At 40.5% G+C, this 24,699-nt stretch overlaps 1 protein-coding gene across 3 annotated transcripts in view; it reads left to right on the plus strand.

The window, feature by feature from the left end:
• The window catches only part of LOC311510170 (rhomboid-related protein 2-like), a 36,438-nt gene extending 20,251 nt beyond the window's left edge, over positions 1–16,187 (plus strand). Inside the window, exon 8 of one of the 3 annotated variants that reach the window (XM_084609646.1) lies at positions 3,798–5,391. In XM_084609646.1, the coding sequence (XP_084465772.1) occupies positions 3,798–3,881 (84 nt within the window). In that variant the 3' untranslated portion in view covers positions 3,882–5,391. Of the gene's footprint in view, positions 1–3,797; positions 5,392–14,423 lie in introns of those variants that run through there. The other 2 variants (XM_084609648.1, XM_084609642.1) reach the window with 2 other exon arrangements.
• Positions 16,188–24,699: the final 8,512 nt, after the last annotated feature.

Here is a 24,699-nt window from a genome sequence, read left to right on the forward strand (position 1 = left end):
ACTGAAAGAGTTGTTGACATCTTAATTGCCATTATGATCCATACTTGATATCCTAGTGAGACAAAGGGGACACTTGTCAGAGCTATTGGTTTGTTTGTAGAATGAGGAAGACAACACTTCAAATTAAATTTCATTTATATTTCAAAGTTATTTTTACAACCTGAGGGTTACATACACTTTTAATGGAAGTCTAGAGTCTAGAACAATGATTGGGCAAAAAGTGGATTACACAGTGCATTCCATGCAGTCTTGCAAAACACATGATGCTACATCTGTCTGAGGAAAAGCAGTTTTGTGCTTCTGCCATTACCAGTTAAAACATGCTTAAATAGATAATGGTTTTCATTGTAACTTGATCTTGATCGTAATCTGGACTTATCTGATTTAGGATTTCCCTTTGCTCTGAATTTCCCTAAACTATTGAGGATGAGCAGTTAACACAGCTGCAGCTGATGTACACTGATTGTCCGGGTTCCCAGCTACCTACCTCTACAACAGCCACTGTGAAAGTGCCCCCAACTTGTTGTCTTCCTCCTTTCTCCTGGAGGGAAAAAAATTCATTGTAGGTTGTGAAGCCCACCTGTTCCTCCCCATCTCGAATTGATACTATTTCATTTGCCACTTTCTCCTTGTTTAAGAATAGTGACTTACCCATATGCTGAGACCTCTATGCTTTAATTATTTTCTATTGGTAAAGATGTGACTCTTTACATTTTGGTGACTTGACTTTGTCCAGTTACTGGTCCAAATTTCTAAATAACTTGCACACTGTCTGTTCTGTAATTTTCTTTGAGAATTTATGCATTTAATGATTGCAAAGTATACAAGTGCTTCCTGCTTTCTTTATTGTGGCTCTTTTTCACAGAAAGAGGAGATATGAAGAGTAGCCAAATCTATGCTAACTAGTAAACAACTCTGATTTGTGGAAGAAATATAGACCTTTTGGATGATCTGAAGGACAAACCCAATTTTTGCAAACAGTGCTTATGTAAGCAGAAGCACAGAAATGTTCACTACCAATCAGCAGTTACCTCAGGCTTTGTGAACTGATCTAAAAACTATTGTGGGGGAGGGGAGGAATGTGGTACCTCTAGTTTTATACATACTTTCTCTCTATGCATATCCATACATATCAACAGTTATACTTTTTAAATGTTAATTACAAATTTACCAGAACAACAAAGAAAGTGACAGGAATAAGCCTAGCCATAAGAAAACTCATGCATCCTGGGGTTATTTGTACTTCTATTCATTTAGATGATCATTGTAGGTCAGACAAAATACAGTAGAAAATAAAAATCAATATTGTCTCTAAAGCACATCCTATTGATGATTAAGAATTAAAAGCTCTTGGTTTTAGGAGTATTTTTCCATGAGGACAATGTGGTTTATAGTTTTTAATGTTAAATTGTATCTGATACAGTCTGATACCTTTTTATATCAAAAAGGTAAAAACTGGTTAAGGTGGCTTCAGCTTGCAAAGCGAATATATAGTTTTTCATCTCTAGGTCACTAGAGTTTAAAATTAGATACCAGTTGATGCATCATGAAGGTGCAGATCTGGTTATCTCCTTTTCCCCTCACTTACAGCTTCAGCAGTTGAACATGTGGCAGAAAGAAGGTAAAAAAATGAAATAAATGCATCTTGGATGCATCACCAAAAGGGGTGCTCTGTGCCCCTCACCTGAATAAAATTCAAATAGTTTAACAGAGAATTGTGTAAACCATTTGTTAGATGTTGGTCATCTGTGTGAGGGCTGACTGCAATTTTGTCATAAGTCCAGACTCTCTTTCTTGCATATGTTTTGACTATGTTTCTATTAACTGCTGTTTCCCATTGAGTCATAACATGGCTCCCAGAGCTTAATCTTTGTGTCTGGTATAGAGAAAGAGTGAGCCTCTGCCTTTGTGGTGGAAAAAAAAATATTTCTTACTCAGTGAGGGTTACATAGTAAAACCACTTCTTACTCAGGCAAGTCTAGTTAGCACGCCCATGACATCCTTCATGGTCAGCCTCACTCATTTCCCAGTTTGGACCTGGACATTGCCATATTGTTTCTACATTACACTTCCATTATTTGTTCCTAAGTAGATATCACGTGAGGAGAACTTATTTTCTAGTGTTTTGAAGAGTCTGCAATGGGCCATTATGCTGGGGTGGAGGGAGAGCTCTTGTCCACAAAAGACGGGGATAGTTTGAGACTCCAGTGTCAAGTACACTCTGACCAGCTTCTCCTTCTGGAATCCTTCAGTTATGAGGTTTGTGCTACTGAAATGAGCCACCTCACCCTGTTGAGACTAGCTGCCATTTGGCACTGTTTCTTCATGCCAGGTGTGTTGGGGAGAGGGCACACTTGCTACAGACTATGAACTACAGTAATTGTAAATAGTTAAACAAAGTACTCTTTACTGAAGAATTCAGGAGAAACTCCACAAACTCAAACTGTATCCTATTCAATTATATCCTAATAGGGCTGGCAAACGATTTAAAAAAATCTCAATTAACCATGAGATTAAAAAATATAGTGGTGATTAAATATAGTTTTAATTGCATTGTTAATAGAATACCAATTTACATTTATTATAAATATTTTGGATTTTTTGACATTTTCAGATATATTGGTTTCAACTACAATACAAAGTATGCAGTGCTCACTTTATATTTTGATTACAAATATTTACACTAAAAAAGATTAAAAACTAGTATTTTTCAATTCATCTTATATAGTGTCTGGTGCAAGTGCAATTTACAAATGTAGATTTTTTTTTTACATAACTGCAGTCAAAAACAAAATATTGTAACGCTTTAGAGCCTACAAGTTGAAGCATGAAGGGGCATATGAATGTTTAGCGTCTCTGGCAAGTAATAACTTGCAATGCCAGCTACAACAGTGCCATGCGAACCCCTGTTCTCATAGATGACATTGCAAATAAGAAGGGGGCAGCATTATCTCCTGTAAATGTAAACAAACTTGTTTGTCTTAGCGACTGGCTGAACAAGAAGTAGGACTGCGTGGACTTGTATGAGGTGGATTTAAAAATACAATTTCTTTTATCTTTTTTACAGTGCAAATATTTTTAATCAAAAATAAAAATAGGTTAGCATTGTAAACTTTGTATTCTGTGTTGTAATTGAAATCAATATATTGAAAATGTAGAAAAACATCCAAAATATTTATAATAAATGTACATTGGTATTCTATTATTAACAGTGCAATTAAAACTGATTGTGACTATTTTAAAAGTCTAGTTAATTTGTTCTGCATTAATCACATGCATCAACTGCAATTAATTGACAGCCCTAAATGCTACTAGGGCCCATTCTATCAAAAAATCTCCCTTCACCCTTGACTGCAGCTCTCAACTTACTTTTCCTTATTAGTGGCATTATTATTTAATATTTATATAACAGTATCCTCAGGTCAAATAGGGGAGGGGTCCTTTGTGCTAGGCACTTCACAAAGTGTATATAACAGTTCCTATGCCAAAGAGCTTACAATTAAAACTTAATCACCAATTTAAGTATGCCTTACTGTTCTAATTACATCACATATTGCCAACTATCTTTTATTGTTTATCTCCATAAGCATTTGGCATACCGTTTATATGAATGGTGCTGTATAGAACAAAGCTGTAGTGTATTTTAGCTTGGTGATTAGTTTGTACTATAGAGCCCTAACAGAACAATATGTTTACCTTGCACTGTAATCACATTGGGGTGGGGCTGGTCTTCCCTTATATGAGACTTCTGTGATAGCGAGAGGGCAATCCTCACTATGTTTGTTTAACCTCCACAGGAACATACTGCTGTTGGAAGTACTGAAACTTCTTGGAGTGGCTTTTTCCTTGTTGGCTGCCATTTTGTTATAATCTACTTGTGAAGGAGAGAGAGTAAGGAAACAGATGGTCAGCTACCATGTTGATGTGTATGGTATAAGAATCTAGATAGAAAGTATTCTAGGGCCTGAAGCCTTCCATACACCACCACCTGTTCACTTACTCAACCCACCAAAAGAGTCTGTAATCAGACTTATTACAGCAGTCAGACAGAATTGCCAATTCTTAAGAGAGAGAGACTGAGATAGTAAATGCTTGGACAGTACTGTACAACTCAATTTCATGTGTTTTGTAGAATTGCTAAACCATTTGCTGAAATATTTCTAGTAATCTTGTTAATTTTCCCTGAAGACAAGCTAGAATTATAGTTTTTTAAAAAATGTTATGCCAGTCAAACAATTTTAAGTAAGGTAAAAGTTCCTTGGGTACTTTATTCATATTCTAAAATGGAATTGGTTCCTAGACTCAATAAGCTAATCTCCTGTATTGCTGTAAAGATTGAGACTGAGAAAATCTTTAATGACTTTGGATAAAGCATTTAAATGGATCAAGGATCTTTTTAAAATCAATATTAAAGTTCTTTTTGGGGACAGATGTGGGGGACACAACATATTAAGAAACCTGTTTTAAACACCAATTGAAAACAGATACTGACAGGCCAAATAAAAAGGGGACTGTGACACATACATCCCCAGGCAAGTATATTACACCTAGCTGACCATCATCCCAGTATTTCACCAAAGATTGTGTGAAGCCTCTGCTAAAAGCTAAGAATTAGCATATCATCATGGTTATTGCAAGAAGATAAATAGTTTTTAAAATATGTAAAATGTTATGTTCCAAAACTGTTGGAGATGAACCATGTCAACTGAAACAGGATGGGTCTCAGAGCTGACTCAACACTGAGAACAGTTGACATCTGTTGACCCAGCCCAGGCCTTTGTGTATAGTTCAGAACAGATACAAGCTTGAGCTTTGACAAAGATAAAAGAACCCAGCTTCCCCCCTCACACCCCGCATAAAAAGACTGAATGTGGGGCCACAAGAATTGAGCTGAAGTTAATTAAATGCTCTGATTATGAAGAGAGAGAAAAGTCTTGCACTGTATAAGAGAAAGAAAAAGGACACAAAATTTTATCCATTACAGACAAGATACTCTGCCAGAATGAGTGTCTCATGAAAAGTGGATTTCAGCTGGACTGGACAAGTGCTGTATGGACTGACCATTGGATGAGAAATACTTTTTTTAGACAGGGAAGTAACTTGTTAGTAAGTATAGGTTCTAGATTTTTTTAATGTTTTTATTTTACCTGTAACCTTATATTTCCAAATCCTTTTACTTGCATTTATTTGAATCTTTAACTCAAGCATTATTAAATAAACTTAAATTTGGTTTTACTACAGACATGTCTAAGTGTCTTGTCCTAAGGAGAGAGTGTTGAACTGAGGTGAAGCCGGTAAAGTCAGGTTCACTGCTTCCATGGTGGAGTGGATTGGTGTACACTGCAGGTGTCTGCAATGTAAGGGACTGGGCACGTGAGTGTAACTATATGGAGTGTGTAAATTGCTAGTGTGCCTCGGGAAAGAGCAGGGCTTGTGGTAGCCTGGAATGGAGGCAGTGTTTGTGTTGCCTGCAGCTGGTAGCTTTGAGAGAATTTTCCTTGGTGGGCACAGATGAGACTCCTTCACATTATAAGCAGGGGGTAGCGGCTCACCCTGTATATCTTGGTTAACCCAGAAACGTGTCACAGGGACTTTCTGGTGCTTGTAGGAATGACTGATTACATTTTGGGACAAGGTTTCATTTAACTATGAAATCGGACATGACCGATTGATTGATACTCTGTGCCAGACTGACAGGATATTGATTAGTTGTTCATGGGTTTCAGCACAGGAAGCTTACTTACCCTGTTCATGGCACCATTTGTATCAGAAATTTATTCTACGATTTTACAATGAACTGATGGGCCTAAAACCAAGTAGAATTGCTAGATACCATATTACAGGTCTCAACTATATTGTTCTAATAGTCCAGTTTCATGTTTCCAGGCTTGCTTAGTGACACACCACATTGGGGCAATGTTCTGATCTGGCCAGCTGCAGGAAAAAGCATTGTACACAAAACTGACACATTTTATTTTTTCTTGTTCCAAAGATTTTAAGAAAAAACAAATATTTTTTTCCTACTACATTTTTGCATCAATCTGCTAAATATGAATGTTTCTGAAGGCAGGAGCCCGAAGATACCATCTTTTCCAAAATAGAGTTGAAAATGGAATTAGAGTTGTCTAATTGGCTCAACATATTTAAGTGCTTTGAAAACAATATTTCAAAGAGAGAGAGACACACTCATACCCCTTCAGGACATTGTAAAGGCCTCAGTTTAAAGCCTATGCCCCAACAGTTCTAACTCTGCCAGCGAGGTTACTTCAAGTGGTGGGGATTTACTCATGAGATGTTGAGCTCTGAAATCCTTCTGTCCTCGTGAGGCTCTTCAGAGAGAAGTATTGGTTAAAAAGTCTTCTTTCTTTGTTAACTTGAAGGAGGGCCACCTACACAGAGGCTGAACTCTCTGCTCCAGCAGCTGCCAGTTCTCCCTCTCTACCAGCCTCTGCAGAGTGGCAATATAATCTTGTGCTTAAGGCACTAGACTGGGAATGAGGTGATCTGGATTCTATTCCCAGCTCTGCTACAGACTTTTTGTGACCTTGCATAAGTTGTTTTGCCTCTTGATACCTCAGCTTTCTTAGAGTATCTCATGAGGATTTATGATCTTCACTAAGATAAAAAGGGTTTACCTAATTGTCAGGATTTCTCTGCAGCAGGAGGCAAGCTGGTATAGGGTAAAGAGTATGAAACAGGATTCTTCAGACAAACAAACAAACAAAAAAAACCCAATAAGGCTGTTCTATGTGAGCAGTTATGGAGCTGGAGGGCCTCTATATAGCTATAGATGGTCCTGAAGAAAGGTAGTTGCTCCTGATGTACTGGAGAGACCCAGTCTTCTTGTGTTTATATACAACTTTGACAGTTGAACAATGTATTTAAATATGTTATGTTTAGTGCATTGGAACTCCAGGTACATGGTGTTAACACAGGGATAAGTTGCAGGATTGAGGAAAGGGGAGCTCTTTTCTCCTCTTTCCTGTTTACAGACCAAATCCAACTCTTAGTTGCATGAGTTTCATTGTTGCTACACCTGAAGACCAATGTGGAATGATAATGACTTGAACGTTTAAAAATAAAAATACCGACATGGTCAGAGAGGTAAAGAGGAATAAATAGAGACAATTTGCTTTTAAAGAGGTAAAAGACCAATTTGCTTTTAAAGAGGTAAATAGTACGCTGACAAGAAAGGAGGGGGAAAGAAGAATGAGACGTACAGAGCTGGAAATGATAAGTTAACACATTGTGGGAGGGGGTGGGGACAAGGGTGTTGGTTTATCTTGTTTTTTTAAGGAGGGTTGAGAAGGTGATTGTAGGGTTCTGATTGATGCTGCATTGTTTAAGTTATACAGAACTTAGTGTATGAGAGTATTTGCACATTTAGATTTTGTACAGTCAAGCTGAGTGTTTGCCACTTATATGTGATTGAAATTAAGCCTAAATTTAGTGCTTTAATGGCACTAGCTTTATATTTATACAGTGATGAATATCAGGGAATGAATAAATCCAAGGAGAGATATGCCCAGGTAAATCTGTTTTGATGAACTGTTCTGCGATGGGGCAGAGAGACCCCACATTGGCCATGAGAAGGTTAAGGAGAGCCTGTGGTCTCAGTTGGCCTGTCGCACTACACCTGTAGCAGATGTCAGGCATGGAGAGGAGAGTTAAAAGGACGAGACTGAGGGCTTGCCTACACTATAAAATTAAGTCCACTTATGGTAAGTCGACATACAGCCACCATGGTAATTAAGGCGGTGGTTCGTGGCCACACCTGCTCCTTCCGTCAGTGGTGCGCATCCTCACCAGGAGTCCTTCCACCGATTGAAGTGGAGCATTGTGGGACACTAACAGCTGGAGTCCGGCAGCTCTGGGCTATCAGCACTGGGGCAGAGCCCAGCTGTGAGCCTGCGCCCAGCTGACAGCTTAGGCTGTCAGCCTGGGGTGGAGGGGCGGGCAGGCTCCAACTGTCAGCTCCACTCAGGGATGACAGCCATCAGGTGATGTAAGTAACCCAGTGTCTACACAGTCACTGCCAGGCAACTCTCCAACATCACATTCTACGGGCCACTATCCTCTGACCCCACTGAGGAGTACCAAAAGAAACTACACCATCTGCTCAAGAAACTCCCTGCTACAGCATGGGAACAAATCTACATAGACACACCCCCAGAGCCCTGACCAGGGGTATTCTATCTGCTATCCAAGATCCATAAACCTGGAAATCCTGGATGCCCCATCATCTCAGGCATTGGCACTCTTACAGCAGGATTATCTGGCTATTTGGACTCTCTCCTCAGACCCTACGCTACCAGCACTCCTAGCTATCTTTGAGACACCACCGACTTTCTGAGGAAACTACAGTGCATTGGTGATCTTCCTGAAAACGCCATCCTGGCCACCATGGATGTAGAAGGTCTTTATACCAATATTCCACATGAGGATGGACTACAAGCTGTCAAGAACAGTATCCCTGATGAGACCACGGCATACCTGGTGACTGAGCTTTGTGACTTTATCCTCACCCACAACCATTTCAGATTTGGAGACAACTTATACCTTCAAGTCAGTGGCACTACTATGGGTTCCCGCGTGGCCCCACAGTATGCCAACATTTTTATGGCTGACTTAGAACAACGCTTCCTCAGCTCTTGTCCCCTAGTGCCCCTCCTCTACTTACGCTACATTGATGACATCTTCATCATATGGACCCACAGGAAGGAGGCCCTTGAAGAATTCCACCTGGATTTCAACAATTTCCACCATTAACCTCAGCCTGGATCAGTCCACACAAGAGATCCACTTCCTGGACACTATAGTGCAAATAAGTGATGGTCACATAAACACCACCCTATATCGGAAACCTACTGACCACTATACTTACCTACATGCCTCCAGCTTCCATCCAGGACACATCACACGATCCATTGTCTACAGCCAAGCCCTAAGATACAACCGAATTTGCTCCAATCCCTCAGACAGAGACAAACACCTACAAGAGCTTTTATCAAGCATTCTTAAAACTACAATACCCACCTGTGGAAGTGAGGAAACAGACTGACAGAGCGAGACGGGTACCCAGAAATCACCTACTTCAGGACACGTCCGACAAGGAAAATAACAGAACACCACTGGCCATCATGTACAGCCCCCAGCTAAAACCTCTCCAGCACATTATCAACGATCTACAACCTATCCTGGAAAACGATCCCTCATGCTCCCAGACCTTGGGATGCAGGTCAGTCCTCGCTTACAGACAACCCCCCAACCTGAAGCAAATACTCACCAGCAACTACACACCACACCACAGAAACACTAACCCAGGAACCTTGCAGCAAACTTCGTTGTCTACTCTGTCCCCATATCTACTCTAGCGACACCATCAGAGGACCCAACCACATCAGCCACACCATCAGAGGCTCATTCACCTGCACGTCTATTAATGTGTTATATGCCATCATGTGCCAGCAATGCCCCTCTGCCATGTACCAAACCAGACAGTCTCTATGTAAAAGAATAAATGGACACAAATCAGACATCAGGAATGGGAACATACAAAAGCCAGTAGGCGAACACTTCAATCTTCCTGGACATTCTATAACAGATTTGAAAGTAGCTATATGTGAACAAAAAAAACTTCAGAAATAAAATTCATTTGCAAATTTAACACCATTAATTTGGGCTTGAATAGGGACCGGGAGTGGCTGGCTCACTACAAAAGCAGCTTTGCCTCTCCTGGAATTGACACCTCCTCATCTGTTATTGGGAGTGGACTACATCCACCCTGATCGAATTGGCCCGGTCAACACTGGTTCTCCACTTGTGAGGTACCTCCCTTCTCTTCATGTGTCAGTATATTTATGTCTGCATCTGTAATTTTCACTCCCTGCATCTGAAGAAGTGGGGTTTTTACCCATGAAAGCTTATGTTCAAATAAATCTGTTAGTCTTTAAGGTGCCACTGGACTCCTTGTTGTTTTTGTGGATACAAACTAACACAGCTACCCCGTGATACAGTCACTGTTTCGCCCTAACTATGTCAGCATATGTGCTACACCGCTCATGGAGGTGGAGTTATTATGTCTGTGCAGGGTGAGGGGACTTACTTCAGCAGAAGCAGCATTCTAGCATAGACACTGACATAATTAGGTTGACATAAGTGACCTTGCGTTGACTTAACTCTGTAGTGTAAACCAGGCCTCAGCCTAGCTCAGAGCTGACCAGGAAAGAAAACGGAGCTCTGCTTCTCTTGATGGGAGAGAATCCTGGTTGCAGCCCAGAGACTGAGTTAGCTTGCTGAACAGATAAGTCCCAGTCAGTAGGGATGACAAGACACAAGGGGATCGGTGGAAGCACAGACTTTTGAGGCAAGATCCCATCCCAAATGTCAGATGACCTTGTTTTCAGTTGTGGCTTTTTGTTTTTTGTTTGTTTGCTGATTTCACTTGGACCACAACATTCTGAAAGGGCTAGGACTGAAATGTGCCTAGGCAGAGGGTCAGAGCACCACTACCTTCGACCTCACAGAGACAGTGACATACCAGTGGAGACCAACAATTGGGTGTTGTGCCCTTATAGGCCACAAAGGGATGCTGCAGAGGCAATCCTGTCACAAGGCCCTAGGAAAATAAATGTAAATACTTACACCATTAGGTCCAGACTACCACTCCCACCAAGTAAATAAGGCTGAAGTGCCTTATAAAAATTATGTTTATATAAATATTAATGCATATATATAAAACCTGAAAGATGATATTGCTCACCAGTTATAAGGAATAAAACATCTGCCATTAAATGACAAGTTAATTTTCTAGAATGTGTGTTTTAAAAAAAAAAATTGAATCCGAGATCCCTCTTAATTAAGAGAACCAGTCATACCCTTTCCATGCCACGGTTGTGCCTCTCTAGCCACAGAGATCCATCTGAATTTCCAGCACACGTGAAAACAAGCAAGTTTCCTAAAAAATAATCAATTTTGGTGTCTGGCACTATATATAACAATAATATTGCTCTTCCATACTCCTCTGAGACTAAAGATAATCTTTAAATTTGGTTATTAAAATGACAGAATTTCGAACAAAGGTGTTAAAAACCTATAGGCCAGGCCCTGAGCACCTTACTCAGAGACTGATCATTTCATTATATTTGTATGCATGGAAATCCACGCTACATGCCAAGTTTTCTGTGTGCGAAGATCAGCCACCACTGTCCCCAGAATTAATGGAGCTGCATGGCCAAGAAAACCAGCAGGTTGCCCCGGGATGTGGAGGCACAGAGCTTCTGCACCAGTGATCCTGTGCCTTCTGTCTCTGCCTACATTTTTTATGTTGTGCCAACCACTGATGGCCTCCAAGGGATCCTCAGAGACTCACAGGTGGAACTTGTATCCACTGCTTCTTCCACAGAGGTCAAACCCTACCCCTCTGATGGGAGACTTCGGAGGAAAACTCCAAAAGGGGAACCTGGTAAAATACTCTCCCTCCCACCCCCACTCATCAGCCCCTCCTGTTGGTCTTTCCAATAGCCAGGGCATTCAAATACTTGGTTGTCCAGCAGTCCTTACTTGGACAAACTCGCACCGGGTCTAATGAATTTGAATTTGTCAGTATCCGGACCCCTCAGTATTTGCCTCTCTATGAGTAAAATATATAGTTGTTTTAAATTAGCAATGTTGGATCATTTAAACTGGAAATAACTTGTTGGAGACAAAGGGTCAATACATGCAGTATAACTGCAATATGATTTTTAAAAAAACCTATAAAAATAGTTTTGTGGGTTTTTTTTCCTTCTGAGGACTGAGACTGTCATGCTGAATTACTAAAAAAAAAAAAAAAAAAAAAAAGTGGTGGGGGAGAATTGGGAAGCATCCTAGACTCCTGAAGTTTTGCATTTCTGGCTGTTGGGAGTGATTGTTTCATTGCATCAGGTTAATTTTGGTCATAGTTAAATTTTGCTAGAAGCCATGGCAGACTGAACAACAAATTGATTTTTTTCCTGACTATAAGTTCAATGCACAAGGCTTGAACTCCATTAAATAAATCCTCCAGCAGTGGAAGAAGCTCTCTTTTGATATTTTGTAAAATCTCTGAGGCAGATGAAAGAGGATGTGACTTTTTATTGGATACCATAGTGTTCTTACATGGCACATTTTAGTCAAGACAGGTATGTTTTAATCATTGGTATTTCTTTCATCCAGTTAATTAATAATCAATTGAAATTATATTGTTTACCTCTAGCAGGCTCTCTTAATGTATAAAATGTCTCCTGCATCAATGTTACTACAAGTGTTTTTAGTATAACAGGAGCCTATTAAAATTATACATGCAGCACATTTTAAATTAATACTGTCAGCATAATTGCTTATCTTTTATTGCTACAAAAACATAGTAAAACAGTTTCTTTGTCAACATACTGCATAATATTCAATAAATATGTTAAAAATTATAAATAATCCTACCAGGTATTTTCAGGATATTTCACTGTAAAACAGAAAGCAGCAAAGCTGTAGCTCACAAAAGCTCATGCTCAAATAAACTGGTTAGTCTCTAAGGTGCCACAAGTACTCCTTTTCTTTCTCTGTAGTAAATGCAAGTCTTGTGATTTAATGGAAATATTACCAGCTTTAAATTTTATTTTACTATAAACATTTAGGCAAATGCTGGCAATTTTTCAGTGTATTTTTACTTAAAATATTTATTTTAATAAACCATGACTACAGTTCTCATTATGTGCCACTTATTCACTGATTATATTGTGAGCTCACAACTGTGTGTTCAAAAAGTCAGATTTTTTTTTTTTAATTTTAACATATTTCAGAACTCAAGCTACTGAATTGTTTTGTGGACTGAAAGAAGTATTACAGATAGTGAGGATGATAAATCTTCACTGTGTGAGACAGTCAGTGGGGGCCTGATTTTCTTATGTACTTGAAAAACTGCAACTCCCACTGACTTCAACTGCAGTTGTTGGTGCTCAACAATTCTGAAAACCAAGACCTGAAAATGTCTTCACCTATTTACTCATAGAGAAGGAAAGTCTGGTAGCCTTCACAAGAGTGCACAATCCAAGCCACGGTGATACTGCTCTGGCACAAGTATGGTGTAGGATGACAGACCACAGAGAGGTCATAAAAGGGTTCCACAGTCCTTTGAATGCAATGGAGCAGTGTGCCACAGTGGCTCTCTCCACAGAGCATGTGGGAGATGGTTCCTAATGAGATGAAGGAAGGGCATGGGTGAGACCATCAGGCCCCCCCAAATCTCTGTAGGTCGCTTGTGCAAATCCTTTGTAAATCCTATTTGTTTAGGCTTTACATGAGTGATGTACCTTTCACCATAAATGGCAATGACTGAAATGAGAGAGGTAACATCTTTTATTGGACCAACTTCTTCTAGTGAGAGAGACAAGCTTTTGAGCCACCCAGAGCTCTTCTTCAGGTCAAATGACTTTTAGAAAATAATAGCTCTGGTATGTGAAGAGAAGAAAGCAATCCATTCTATTCCAGGCTTCTTGAGGGTGAAGCTACTGCTGAGAAGCATAATTAAAAATAAAAAAAATCCATTCTCAGCTATCAACCTAATGGGATAGTGACAGATATTTCTAAAAACTGTTCTGAAAAATCCATTAAACGTATTCACTAAATAATAATGTTTTATTAACTATCAAGGGAACTATAACTAATCAAAGGAAGTATAACTAATCACTGTATCCAATGAAGTGAGCTGTAGCTCACGAAAGCTTATGCTCAAATAAATTTGTTAGTCTCTAAGGTACCACAATTACTCCTTTTCTTTTTGCGGATACAGACTAACATGGCTGCTACTCTGAAAACTAATCGCTGCAGGTTTCTTTTAAATCCAGTATACTATGTTTGACCTTTATTTATACCAGATAAAAGCCTCCTGATTTTGTGGCTTTCAACCCTCTTCGTAGCTTTTCTGATTTCCCTGTTCAGAAGAAACATTCCCCAGTATACAATTTATGTAGATTTGAGATTTTTTCTATACTTACTTTAGATATCAACTAATTATTAAAGGCATATTTACTGGACTTTAATAACCTCAGTAAGAACCCAATTCTGCAAAGGGCCAAGCACCTAAACTTCCATTGACTTCAATGGAAATTGAGGATGCTTAGTACCATGTAAGGTTTGGTCCCTACTTAGGTAATTTTTATTTTTAATTTGAAGAAAAAAAGCTAGAAATCATCACTGTATTCATGTTGTACCTGAGATATTAAAATCTCAGGCCTTTCATGAAAGAGTGGTGTTCTTTATGAGCTAGAAGAAAAGGAGTACTTGTGGCACCTTATGAGCTAGGTTACTATGTTTTGAATGTGAGAGAATCAGTGTCAGCTTTTGTTTAATATAGTATAGAAGGGCTGAAACTGTGACAATATCTTATGTTTATCTTTCATGGCTTTTAGTGCTAAGATGGCAGAGTAACCATGGGAGACTGGAATTTTCTTGGAGGCATCTTGGAAGAGGTCCACATTCATTCCACTATTATTGGAAAGGTCTGGTTAACTATCCTATTCATATTTCGAATGCTGGTCCTCGGTGTGGCAGCTGAAGATGTCTGGAATGATGAGCAGTCAGAATTCATATGCAATACAGAGCAACCTGGCTGCAGAAATGTTTGCTATGACCAGGCCTTTCCTATCTCTCTCATAAGATATTGGGTCTTGCAAGTTATATTTGTATCTTCACCTTCCTTGGTCTATATGGGCCATGCTTTATACAGACTAAGAGCCTTAGAAAAAGAGAGACAAAAGAAGAAGGCACAAGTAAGAATGGAACTTGAAGGAGTCGAACTAGAAATGACTGAAGATCGGAAAAGACTGGAGCGAGAACTCCGGCAACTGGAACAAAGAAAGCTCAACAAAGCACCCCTGAGAGGCTCCTTGCTCTGCACTTATGTGATACATATTTTTACTAGGTCTGCAGTTGAAGTTGCATTTATGATTGGCCAATATCTTCTTTATGGTTTCCAGCTCAATCCTCTTTATAAATGTCTGAGAGAGCCATGTCCAAACATAGTTGACTGTTTTATATCAAGACCAACAGAAAAGACAGTGTTCATATTATTTATGCAGTCAATAGCAATTGTATCATTGTTTTTAAACATCTTAGAAATTGTCCATCTAGGGATCAAAAAAATTAAAAAGGGACTTTGTAGGCCTGATAAAAACAGGGATGACTTTGATGATTTCTATGTAAGTAAATCCAAGAAAAACTCTGTAATACCCCACCCTTGTATGGGAACATCCGCAACTCCACAAAGAACTCTCCCTTCTGTCCCTAGTAGTTATACCATGTTAATGGAAAAACAAACTTACACGGCAGGCCATGATCTAAATTCATCTTCTGCATTCCAATCTGTTAAAAACAACCATACTGAAAATAGCAATAATCGCCTCCATGATGAAAAGGAAAGTAAATTGCCAGATGAGACGCAAACTACTAATACTTTGGACCATCATCCTCGAAATAACAGCTCAAATAATAATGAAGGCTTAAGCAAGGTATTTGGGACAGAAATTAACGGTAGTCAACAACAAGATGAAAAGAAACATTGCCTCAGTGGCATGCATTCTAATCTAGTTGCTGCTTCCGGTCTGTGCTTGGGAAACCTGGCTGAACTGCCACCTGGAAGTTCATTGCAACCTGATATGACTTCCCCTATTTCAATTAACTGTGCTCGAAAGCTACGTGGAGTCAGTTCCCCATGGAACTGCTCAACAGTAGTTGAGAGTGAAGGGTCTCCAACCGATTCTCCTTCAACGAGCAGCAACCGAGGACAAGACAACTTCAGTGGAAGCAGAGCCCAAGGCCTTTCCAAGACTGACCTAAGAAAAATTGGCAGACCGGACACTCCTGATTCTCTAAGTGAGTTGAGCTCAGAATCCAAACAGAGCAGAAATTGTGAAAGTCCTCAGGCTTTCTCTCCCTCTCGGCGAATGTCATTGGCAAGTAATGCCAGCAGCAGGCGTGCCCCCACCGATCTTCAGATCTAAGTGTTTGTTACCTTACCTATATGTTACATGCATGAGTACTGAGGGAAATTATTGGACGCTGTCGCATGAATTATACCTATTTGTAATTGTAGTTAAGTTAATCAACTTTCACCAGCTCTTTCACTGAGGTAATGGAAAGAACTATGCACCCTTGTGCAGTAGTTAAGAACTCTTGAAATGAGAAATTGATTCTACTTCCTTTTAATAAAAAGATGACTTAAAATCTAATAGAGCAGATATCCCCATTATCTTTCCTGTTCCTAAAGCAAACAGATGTCAGTCACTTTTAATTCAACCCAGTAATTCCTGTATGAAGTGCATCCAAGTTCAGCCTCAAAAATCTACGGATCACTGCAATCTGAACTGACTTTTTTGTGGGGGGCAGGGGAGGGGGAGGAGAAGTAATGGACACAGGAGCCATCTTTGTGTGGAGGCTTTGTGCCTCTTCATTGCCTTTTTTCACCCTCACTCCCACATAGCTCCATGCCAGGGGGACTGTGCTGACAGGGATTCGCTTGCTGCAGTTGCCTCTGAAAAGCATGTTAGTGGGGGTTCCACATCAAGGATGGGGAACATGTGTTGTTTGGTTTGTTTTGTTTTAGGGGGAACATACTGAAAAGAATGGACCTCTACTGCCTCCTCTCTAGATCCGTGAAGCCCAAATTCCATGAAGCACCTGTGAAATATAAAAGGGTTTATGTGAGGATGGGGAGAAGTGAGCACTATGCGACGTAGCCTGCATGCTCCCAGGGAGCAGCCCTAGCTGTTGCTGGCCAGGGTGGAAAATGTTTTCAGCACCCTCTCCGCCTGTGCATTGGAGGCCCTCCCCTCCCCCCCCCAAGAAAAAAAAAAGGCAAAGCAAAACAAAAAAAACCCCCAAACCAGAAAAGCCAAGTGGTGACACAGCTCCCTGGAAAATTGGTGCCCACGGTGACTGCTCTGCTCACCCACCCCTAGAACAGGCCATACATGCTCTCTTCTGTGCCTCCCGAGTTAAATTCACAGTTTCAAGCAATATTTGCATAACTGATAGTGCAACATCAAGGTTAAAACAAGAACAAAAAAACAAAAGCTAGGAAATTGAAAAGTAATTTTTCTTTTAGCATTAGACATGTTGCACATGCTGAAGTATTTACTATTCTTGTGTATCTTGTTAAATCTATCTTAGTTTTTTCTTTGGTATCTATCAGTTTAGCATCTGAGGTAAATACATAGTTGTATGTTATTCTATTGATATTGCTAAATGACTACCTTACCATGGTCATGATCATATTGAAGTGAACACTATTTACATCCCAAGTGTCAAAGTTCATCTATTTATGTGTTCGTGTGGGAATGATTTTTTTTTTATAGTGGAGGAAAGCATTCCATTAAAGTCTTGTGAAACCACGTTTGAGATCTGATCCAAAGTATATTGAAATCACTTAGAGTTTTTCAATTGACCTCAGTGGGCTTTCAATCAGGCCTTTATGATTATAGAAACGTATGTCTGAAAGGGACTTTGAGAGGTTATCTAGTCCAGCCCCCAGCACTGAGGCAGGACCAAGTAAACCTAGACTGTGCCTAACAGGTGTTTGTCCAACCTGTTTTTAAAAGCCTCTAACGATGGCGATTCCACAGTATCCCTTGGAAGCCTATCACAGAGCTTAACTGTCCTTATAGTTTAATTCCCCCCCTCCCCCGATATCTAACCCAAATCTTTTTTGCTTCAGATTAAGCCAATTACTTCTTGTCCTACCTTCAGTGGACTTGTAAAACAATTGATCGTAGTCCTCTTTATTAATAGCCCTTATTTATTTTTGAATATTTGAAGACTGTTATCAAGTTCCTCCTCAGTTGTCTTTTGGTTTTGTAAACCTTTTATAATTTTTGTTGCTCTTCTCTGGACTCTCTCCAATTTGTCCACATATTTTGTAAAGTGTTATGTCCAGAATTGGACATAGTACTCCAGATGAGGCCTCCCCACTGCCAAGAAGAGTGGGACAATTACCTTCTGTTTCTTATACAATATCTCTGTTAATACACCCTAGAATAGTAGCCTTTTTGCAACAACATTACATTGTTGACTTATATTCAATTTGTGATTCACTATAACCCCCAGATCCTTTTCAATAGTATTACCACCTACCCAGTTATTGCCTATTTTCTAGTTTTGCATTTGATTTTGCCTTCCTAAGTGAAGAAATTTGCACTTGTCTTTATTGAATGTTATCTTGTTGAATTCAGAGCAATTCCCCAATATTTCAAGATCATTTTGAATTCTAATCCTGTCCTCCAAAGTGCTTGCAACCCTTCCCAGCTTGGTGTCATCTGCAAATTTTATAAGCTTACTCTCCTCCACTTCATTATCCAAGTCATTAATTAAAATATTGAATAGTACTTGACTCAGGACAGACCCCTGTGGGACCCCCACTAGATATGCCTTCCCAGTTTGACAGCAAACATCAATATGTTGATAAATACTTTTTGAGTATGATTTTTCAACCAGTTGTGCACACAACTTGTAGTTATTTCATCTAGACCACATTTCTCTAGTTTGCTTAGGAGAATGTCATGTGGGACTGTGTCAAAAGCCTTACTAAAATCAATATCTACCTGGTCTACTGTTTCCCCCTATCCACTAGGCCAGTAACCCTGTCAAAGAAGGAAATTAGGTTGGTTTGGCATGATTTGTTCTAGATAAATTTATGATGGCTATTCCTTCTAACCACATTATCTTTTAGGTGCTTATAAATTGATTGTTTAATAATTTGTGCAAGTATCTTTCCAGGTATTGAAGGTAGGCCAACTGGTCTATAATTTTCCAGGTCCTCTTAGTTCTGCTTTTTAAAGACAGGTACTATGTTTGCCCTTCTCCAGTCCTGTGGAACCTCACCCATCTTCCATGAGTTCTCGGAGATAACGGCTAATGGGACTGAGATTGCTTCAGCTAGTTCCTGAGGTACTCTAGGATGAATTTCATCAGGAACTGCCCAGTGGAATCCATCTAATTTATCTAAATTTCCTTTAACCTGTTTCCCTATTTTGGCTTGCAATCCTTCCTCCTTGTTGTTAATATTAACTTTGTTGAATATCTAATCACCACTAACTTTTTCATTGAAGACTGAAGTAAAATAGACATTAAACACTTCAGCCTGCTTGATATCATCAGTTATTAGATCTTCTTCCCCACTAAATAGAAGACCTACACTTTCCTCCGTCTTTCTTTTACTCCTGATGTATTTAAAGAACCTCTTCATACTGCCTTTTACAGTATGTCCATTGCTAGGTGTAACTCATTTTGTGCTTTACCCTTTTTGATTTTGTTCCCTACTTGCTTATGCTACGCTTTTGTAATCCTCCTTAGCAATTTGTCCGTGTTTCCACTTTTTGTAGGATTCCTTTTTGATTTTCATGTCATTAAAGAGCTCCTGATGGAATCATATTGGCTCCTTACTATTCTTCCTATCTTTCCTTCACACTGAGATAGTTTGCATTTGTGCCTTTAATACTGTCTCCGTGAGAAACTGCCAGCTCTCCTGAAGTCCTTTTTCCCTTAAATTTTATTCCCATGAGACCTTACCTACCAATGTTCTAAGTTTGTTAAAGTCTGCTTTTTTGAAGTCTGTTGTCCTTATTCCCCTGATCTCACTCCTTCCTTTCCTTGGAATCATTAAATCAATCATTTCATTATCACGTTCACCCAAATTGCCCTCCACCTTCAGATTCACTACCAATTCCTCCTTGATCAGAATCAAGTCTAAAATGGCTGTCCCACAGGTTACTTCCTCCACTTTCCAAAACAAGAAGTTGACCCAGTATATTCCAATAATTTATTGGCAGTGTTGTGTTTTGCTGTGTTACTTTTTTAGCTGATGTCTGGGTAAAGTCCCCATTACTACCAGCTCTTGTGTTCTGGATATTTGTTGTTTGTTCTAGAAATGCCTCATCTACCTCTTCTTCCTGATTTGGTGGTCTATAGCAAGCCTCTACAATGATGTTATCCCTATTTCCACCCCCCCCTTTTATTTTTACCCAAAGACTTTCAGGTGGTCTGCCTTCTTGATGTATAATGCAACACCACCTTCTCTTTCCCCCTGCACATCCTCACTGAATGATCTGTCCCCCACTATACCATTATTTCAGTCATGAGACTTATCCCACAAAGCCTCTTGATGCCAATTAAATCATAATTTAGCTTATATATGAATACGTTCCACTATGTCCACACTACTATTTTTAGTATGCTATCTTGAGCTGAGCTAGTTCAAGTCTGTGTACCCAGCCTGGGACTCTCACCTCCCAGCTGCAGTGTAGACATATCCTACGAGAATTTAAGCCCTGCTGAAGAAAACTATGAGTAAGTGAAAATGGAATTATTACTGAAAAACTTTTGCATCCTTAATTGTACCATTAGTTAAAAAGTTATTTACATTAATATTACTTTTACTGATGTTTTCTTTACATTTCAGTTCATTGATGATTTATAAATGACTACAGAAAATAGGAACCACAGTTTAATCCAAAGATATCCTACAATAGCCTAAAAATCAACGTTAGTAATATATTAAGTCTTAAATGCAACAACATAACTAAATGGTTCAGAGTGAAGTTTAATGGAGGGACGATAAGAAAGTAGGACATGCCCTGAAAAAGGGCAAATATAGTGCCCATCTATAAAAAGGGTAATAAGGACAAACCGGGGAATTACAGACAAGTCAGCTTAACTTCTGTACCTGGAAAGATAATGGAGCAAATAATTAAGCAATCAATTTGCAAACACCTAGAAGATAATAAGGTGTTAAATAACCGTCAGCATGGATTTGTCAAGAACAAATCATGTCAAACAAACCTGATAGCTTTCTTTGACAGGGTAACAAGCCTTGTGGATGGGGGGAAGCAGTAGATGTGATATATCTTGACTTTAGTAAGGTTTTTGATACGGTCTCCCATGACCTTCTCATAAACAAACTAGGGAAATACAACCTAGATGGAGCTACTATAAGGTGGGTGCATAACTGGTTGGAAAATCATTCCCAGAGAGTAGTTATCAGTGGTTCACAGTCATGCTGGAAGGGCATAATGAGTGGGGTCCCGCAGGGATCGGTTCTGGGTCCGGATCTGTTCAATATCTTCATAAATGATTTAGATAATAGAGCTGTTTCAGAGTAGCAGCCATGTTAGTCTGTATTCGCAAAAAGAAAAGGAGTACTAGTGGCACCTTAGAGACTAACACATTTATTTGAGCATAAGCTTTCGTGAGCTACAGCTCCGATGAAGTAAGCTGTAGCTCACGAAAGCTTATGCTCAAATAAATTTGTTAGTCTCTAAGGTGCCACTAGTACTCCTTTTCTTTTTAGATAATAGAGAGTACACTTAAAGTTTGCAGACCATACCAAGCTGGGAGGAGTTGCAAGTGCTTTGGAAGATGGGATTAAAATTCAAAATGATCTGGACAAACTGGAGAAATGGTCTGAAGTAAATAGGATGAAATTCAGGAAGGACAAATGAAAAGTACTCCACTTAGGAAGGAACAATTAGTTGCACACATACAAAATGGGAAATGACTGCCTAGGAAGGAGTACTGCGGAAAGGGATCTAGGGGTCATAGTGGATCACAAGCTAACTATGAGTCAACAGTGTGCCTTCCAGTTCTATGATTCTATATGTGAGGCACACAGTTTTAATAATACTTAACACATAATACTTAGATGCATACCACTGTAAGGAGGGCCATAGAAAACTCCAAAATATGTTATTTTGAGATATGTATGTTACATTCAGGTCTCATCCATATGGTGATATTTCTTTAGAAAAACACAGAGAGAAACAAATGTTCCCTTTGTGTTTGCTCTTTTTGTCTACGCATTGTCATGTGGTAGGAATTATATTAAATTCTATGTTCCGTGCTACTTTTCCTCAAACATGGGAAATATGGTAATAGTTGTAAATAATGAAGCTTTAAGATTGGATTTTCAGAACTGCTGAGTACCCAAAAACCTCACTGCAGTTAATGGGTGGGTGCTCCTCAACTTTGAAAAGCAGTCTATTTTTTTTAAATAAATATGAAGAACCAAAATATACCTCTCTATAGAAATAACTGCAGAAGGGGCACTGGGGCTTGGAGCTGAGAGAGAGAAAGGTATTTGACCTTACAGAATTTTTTGCAAACTTTCCTGTCAAGAGAAAGGACCTTGGAGGCTTAAGATGACTAAGGTATGGAGGCAGGATGAGGACCCCCAGTTCTGGAGAGGGTTAGAGTCACTTGCTGCTATTCTCGACCTACCTGGTCCCTGATAGCATGGTTCTTGAAGGGTACATGTTACCATTACCCAGTTCCCCAGTGCCTACGCAAGACCCCTATTCAAGTAGCATTAACTCATACGCAGGTGAGTGAATATCTGCTGCCTCTGGAGGTGAGAATACTGTGTTCAGCTGACTCCATACAACCCCACTCATAATCTCTGCCACAGATTTCCTGCGTGACCTTGTCAAGTCACTTAGTTTCTCTGTGCCTCATTTCCCAAACTGAAGAATGGGGATAATAGTACGTACTACCTTCCCTCACAAGGATGTTGTGAGGATAAATACATTAAAGATGGTGAGGTGTTCAGATACTATGATGATGTGTGTGCGGAGAGGGTGTATCACTAACTTAGCTAGATAGCTGGGGTTTTCAAAAGCTGCTCACATAGTAGTATCGGGCCAAATTCTGGAGTCTCCATGGATACATCTACATAGTCAATGGCTGGAAGCCTCCCAGTTTGGGTTGACAGGCTTGGGGTTGTGGGGCTAGTGCTACCAGCATGGGCTCTGACACCCACTCCTATCCTTAGGTTTCAGAGCCTAAGTGTGAGTGTGTCGACCAAGTCTGGGAGGCTTGCAACTGTGAGCTGTATAAATGTACTTCATGTGAACTTAATAGGAGTTTTAAGAACATAAGAACAGCCATACTGGGTCAGACCAAAGGTCCATCTAGCCCAGTATCCTATCTTCCAGGTGATTCAGAGGGAATGACCAGAACAGGTAATCATCAAGTGATCAACAGGTAATCAAGTTGTTTTGCCTGAATAAGGACTTCAGGACAGGGCCCTGAGGCAGTGGTCCCCAAACTTATGACATGCACCCCTCTTTAACTGTAATGTAATTATCTCCACTACTCCAATGGGAGCTGCAGCTGGAGCTAGGCTGTGGTTGGGGCCGAAGTCAGGGCCTCGGCTGGGGCCAGAGTGGAGCTGGGTGGTGCTCCCTCCCTGCCCCATATGGGGCTGGCCCGGGCCGGGAGCTGCAGCCAGGAGCCAAACTGTGGATGGGAGCAGAAGCTGAGGCCTCGGCTGGGGCCGGAGTTGGAGCGTAGCTGGGAGCAGAGTAGGGCTGGGTGTGCTCCCTCCCTGCCCCCCATGGGGGCTGCCTGGGCCCTGCCTTGCCCCCTGTACATTTCTCCATGCTCCTCTAGGGGGGCATGCTCCACAGCTTGGGGACCACTGTTCTAAGGTGTTGTCTTTGTGGGGAAATAGCCTGGAATAGCTATTCTGTACTAGCTTACTACAATGTAGAATAGAATCATAGAATCATAGAATATCAGGGTTGGAAGGGACCCCAGAAGGTCATCTAGTCCAACCCCCTGCTCGAAGCAGGACCAATTCCCAGTTAAATCATCCCAGCCAGGGCTTTGTCAAGCCTGACCTTAAAAATCTCTAAGGAAGGAGATTCTACCACCTCCCTAGGTAACGCATTCCAGTGTTTCACCACCCTCTTAGTGAAAAAGTTTTTCCTAATATCCAATCTAAACCTCCCCCACTGCAACTTGAGACCATTACTCCTCGTTCTGTCATCTGCTACCATTGAGAACAGTCTAGAGCCATCCTCTTTGGAACCCCCTTTCAGGTAGTTGAAAGCAGCTATCAAATCCCCCCTCATTCTTCTCTTCTGCAGGCTAAACAATCCCAGCTCCCTCAGCCTCTCCTCATAAGTCATGTGTTCCAGACCCCTAATCATTTTTGTTGCCCTTCGCTGGACTCTCTCCAATTTATCCACATCCTTCTTGTAGTGTGGGGCCCAAAACTGGACACAGTACTCCAGATGAGGCCTCACCAATGTCGAATAGAGGGGGACGATCACGTCCCTCGATCTGCTCGCTATGCCCGTACTTATACATCCCAAAATGCCATTGGCCTTCTTGGCAACAAGGGCACACTGCTGACTCATATCCAGCTTCTCGTCCACTGTCACCCCTAGGTCCTTTTCCGCAGAACTGCTGCCTAGCCATTCGGTCCCTAGTCTGTAGCTGTGCATTGGGTTCTTCCATCCTAAGTGCAGGACCCTGCACTTATCCTTATTGAACCTCATCAGATTTCTTTTGGCCCAATCCTCCAATTTGTCTAGGTCCTTCTGTATCCTATCCCTCCCCTCTAGCGTATCTACCACTCCTCCCAGTTTAGTATCATCCGCAAATTTGCTGAGAGTGCAATCCACACCATCCTCCAGATCATTTATGAAGATATTGAACAAAACCGGCCCCAGGACCGACCCTTGGGGCACTCCACTTGATACCGGCTGCCAACTAGACATGGAGCCATTGATCACTACCCGTTGAGCCCGACAATCTAGCCAGCTTTCTACCCACCTTATAGTGCATTCATCCAGCCCATACTTCCTTAACTTGCTGACAAGAATACTGTGGGAGACCGTGTCAAAAGCTTTGCTA

This window comes from Lepidochelys olivacea (genome assembly GCF_965140295.1).
Source record: "Lepidochelys olivacea isolate rLepOli2 genome assembly, chromosome: 19".
NCBI lineage: Eukaryota > Metazoa > Chordata > Testudines > Cheloniidae > Lepidochelys > Lepidochelys olivacea.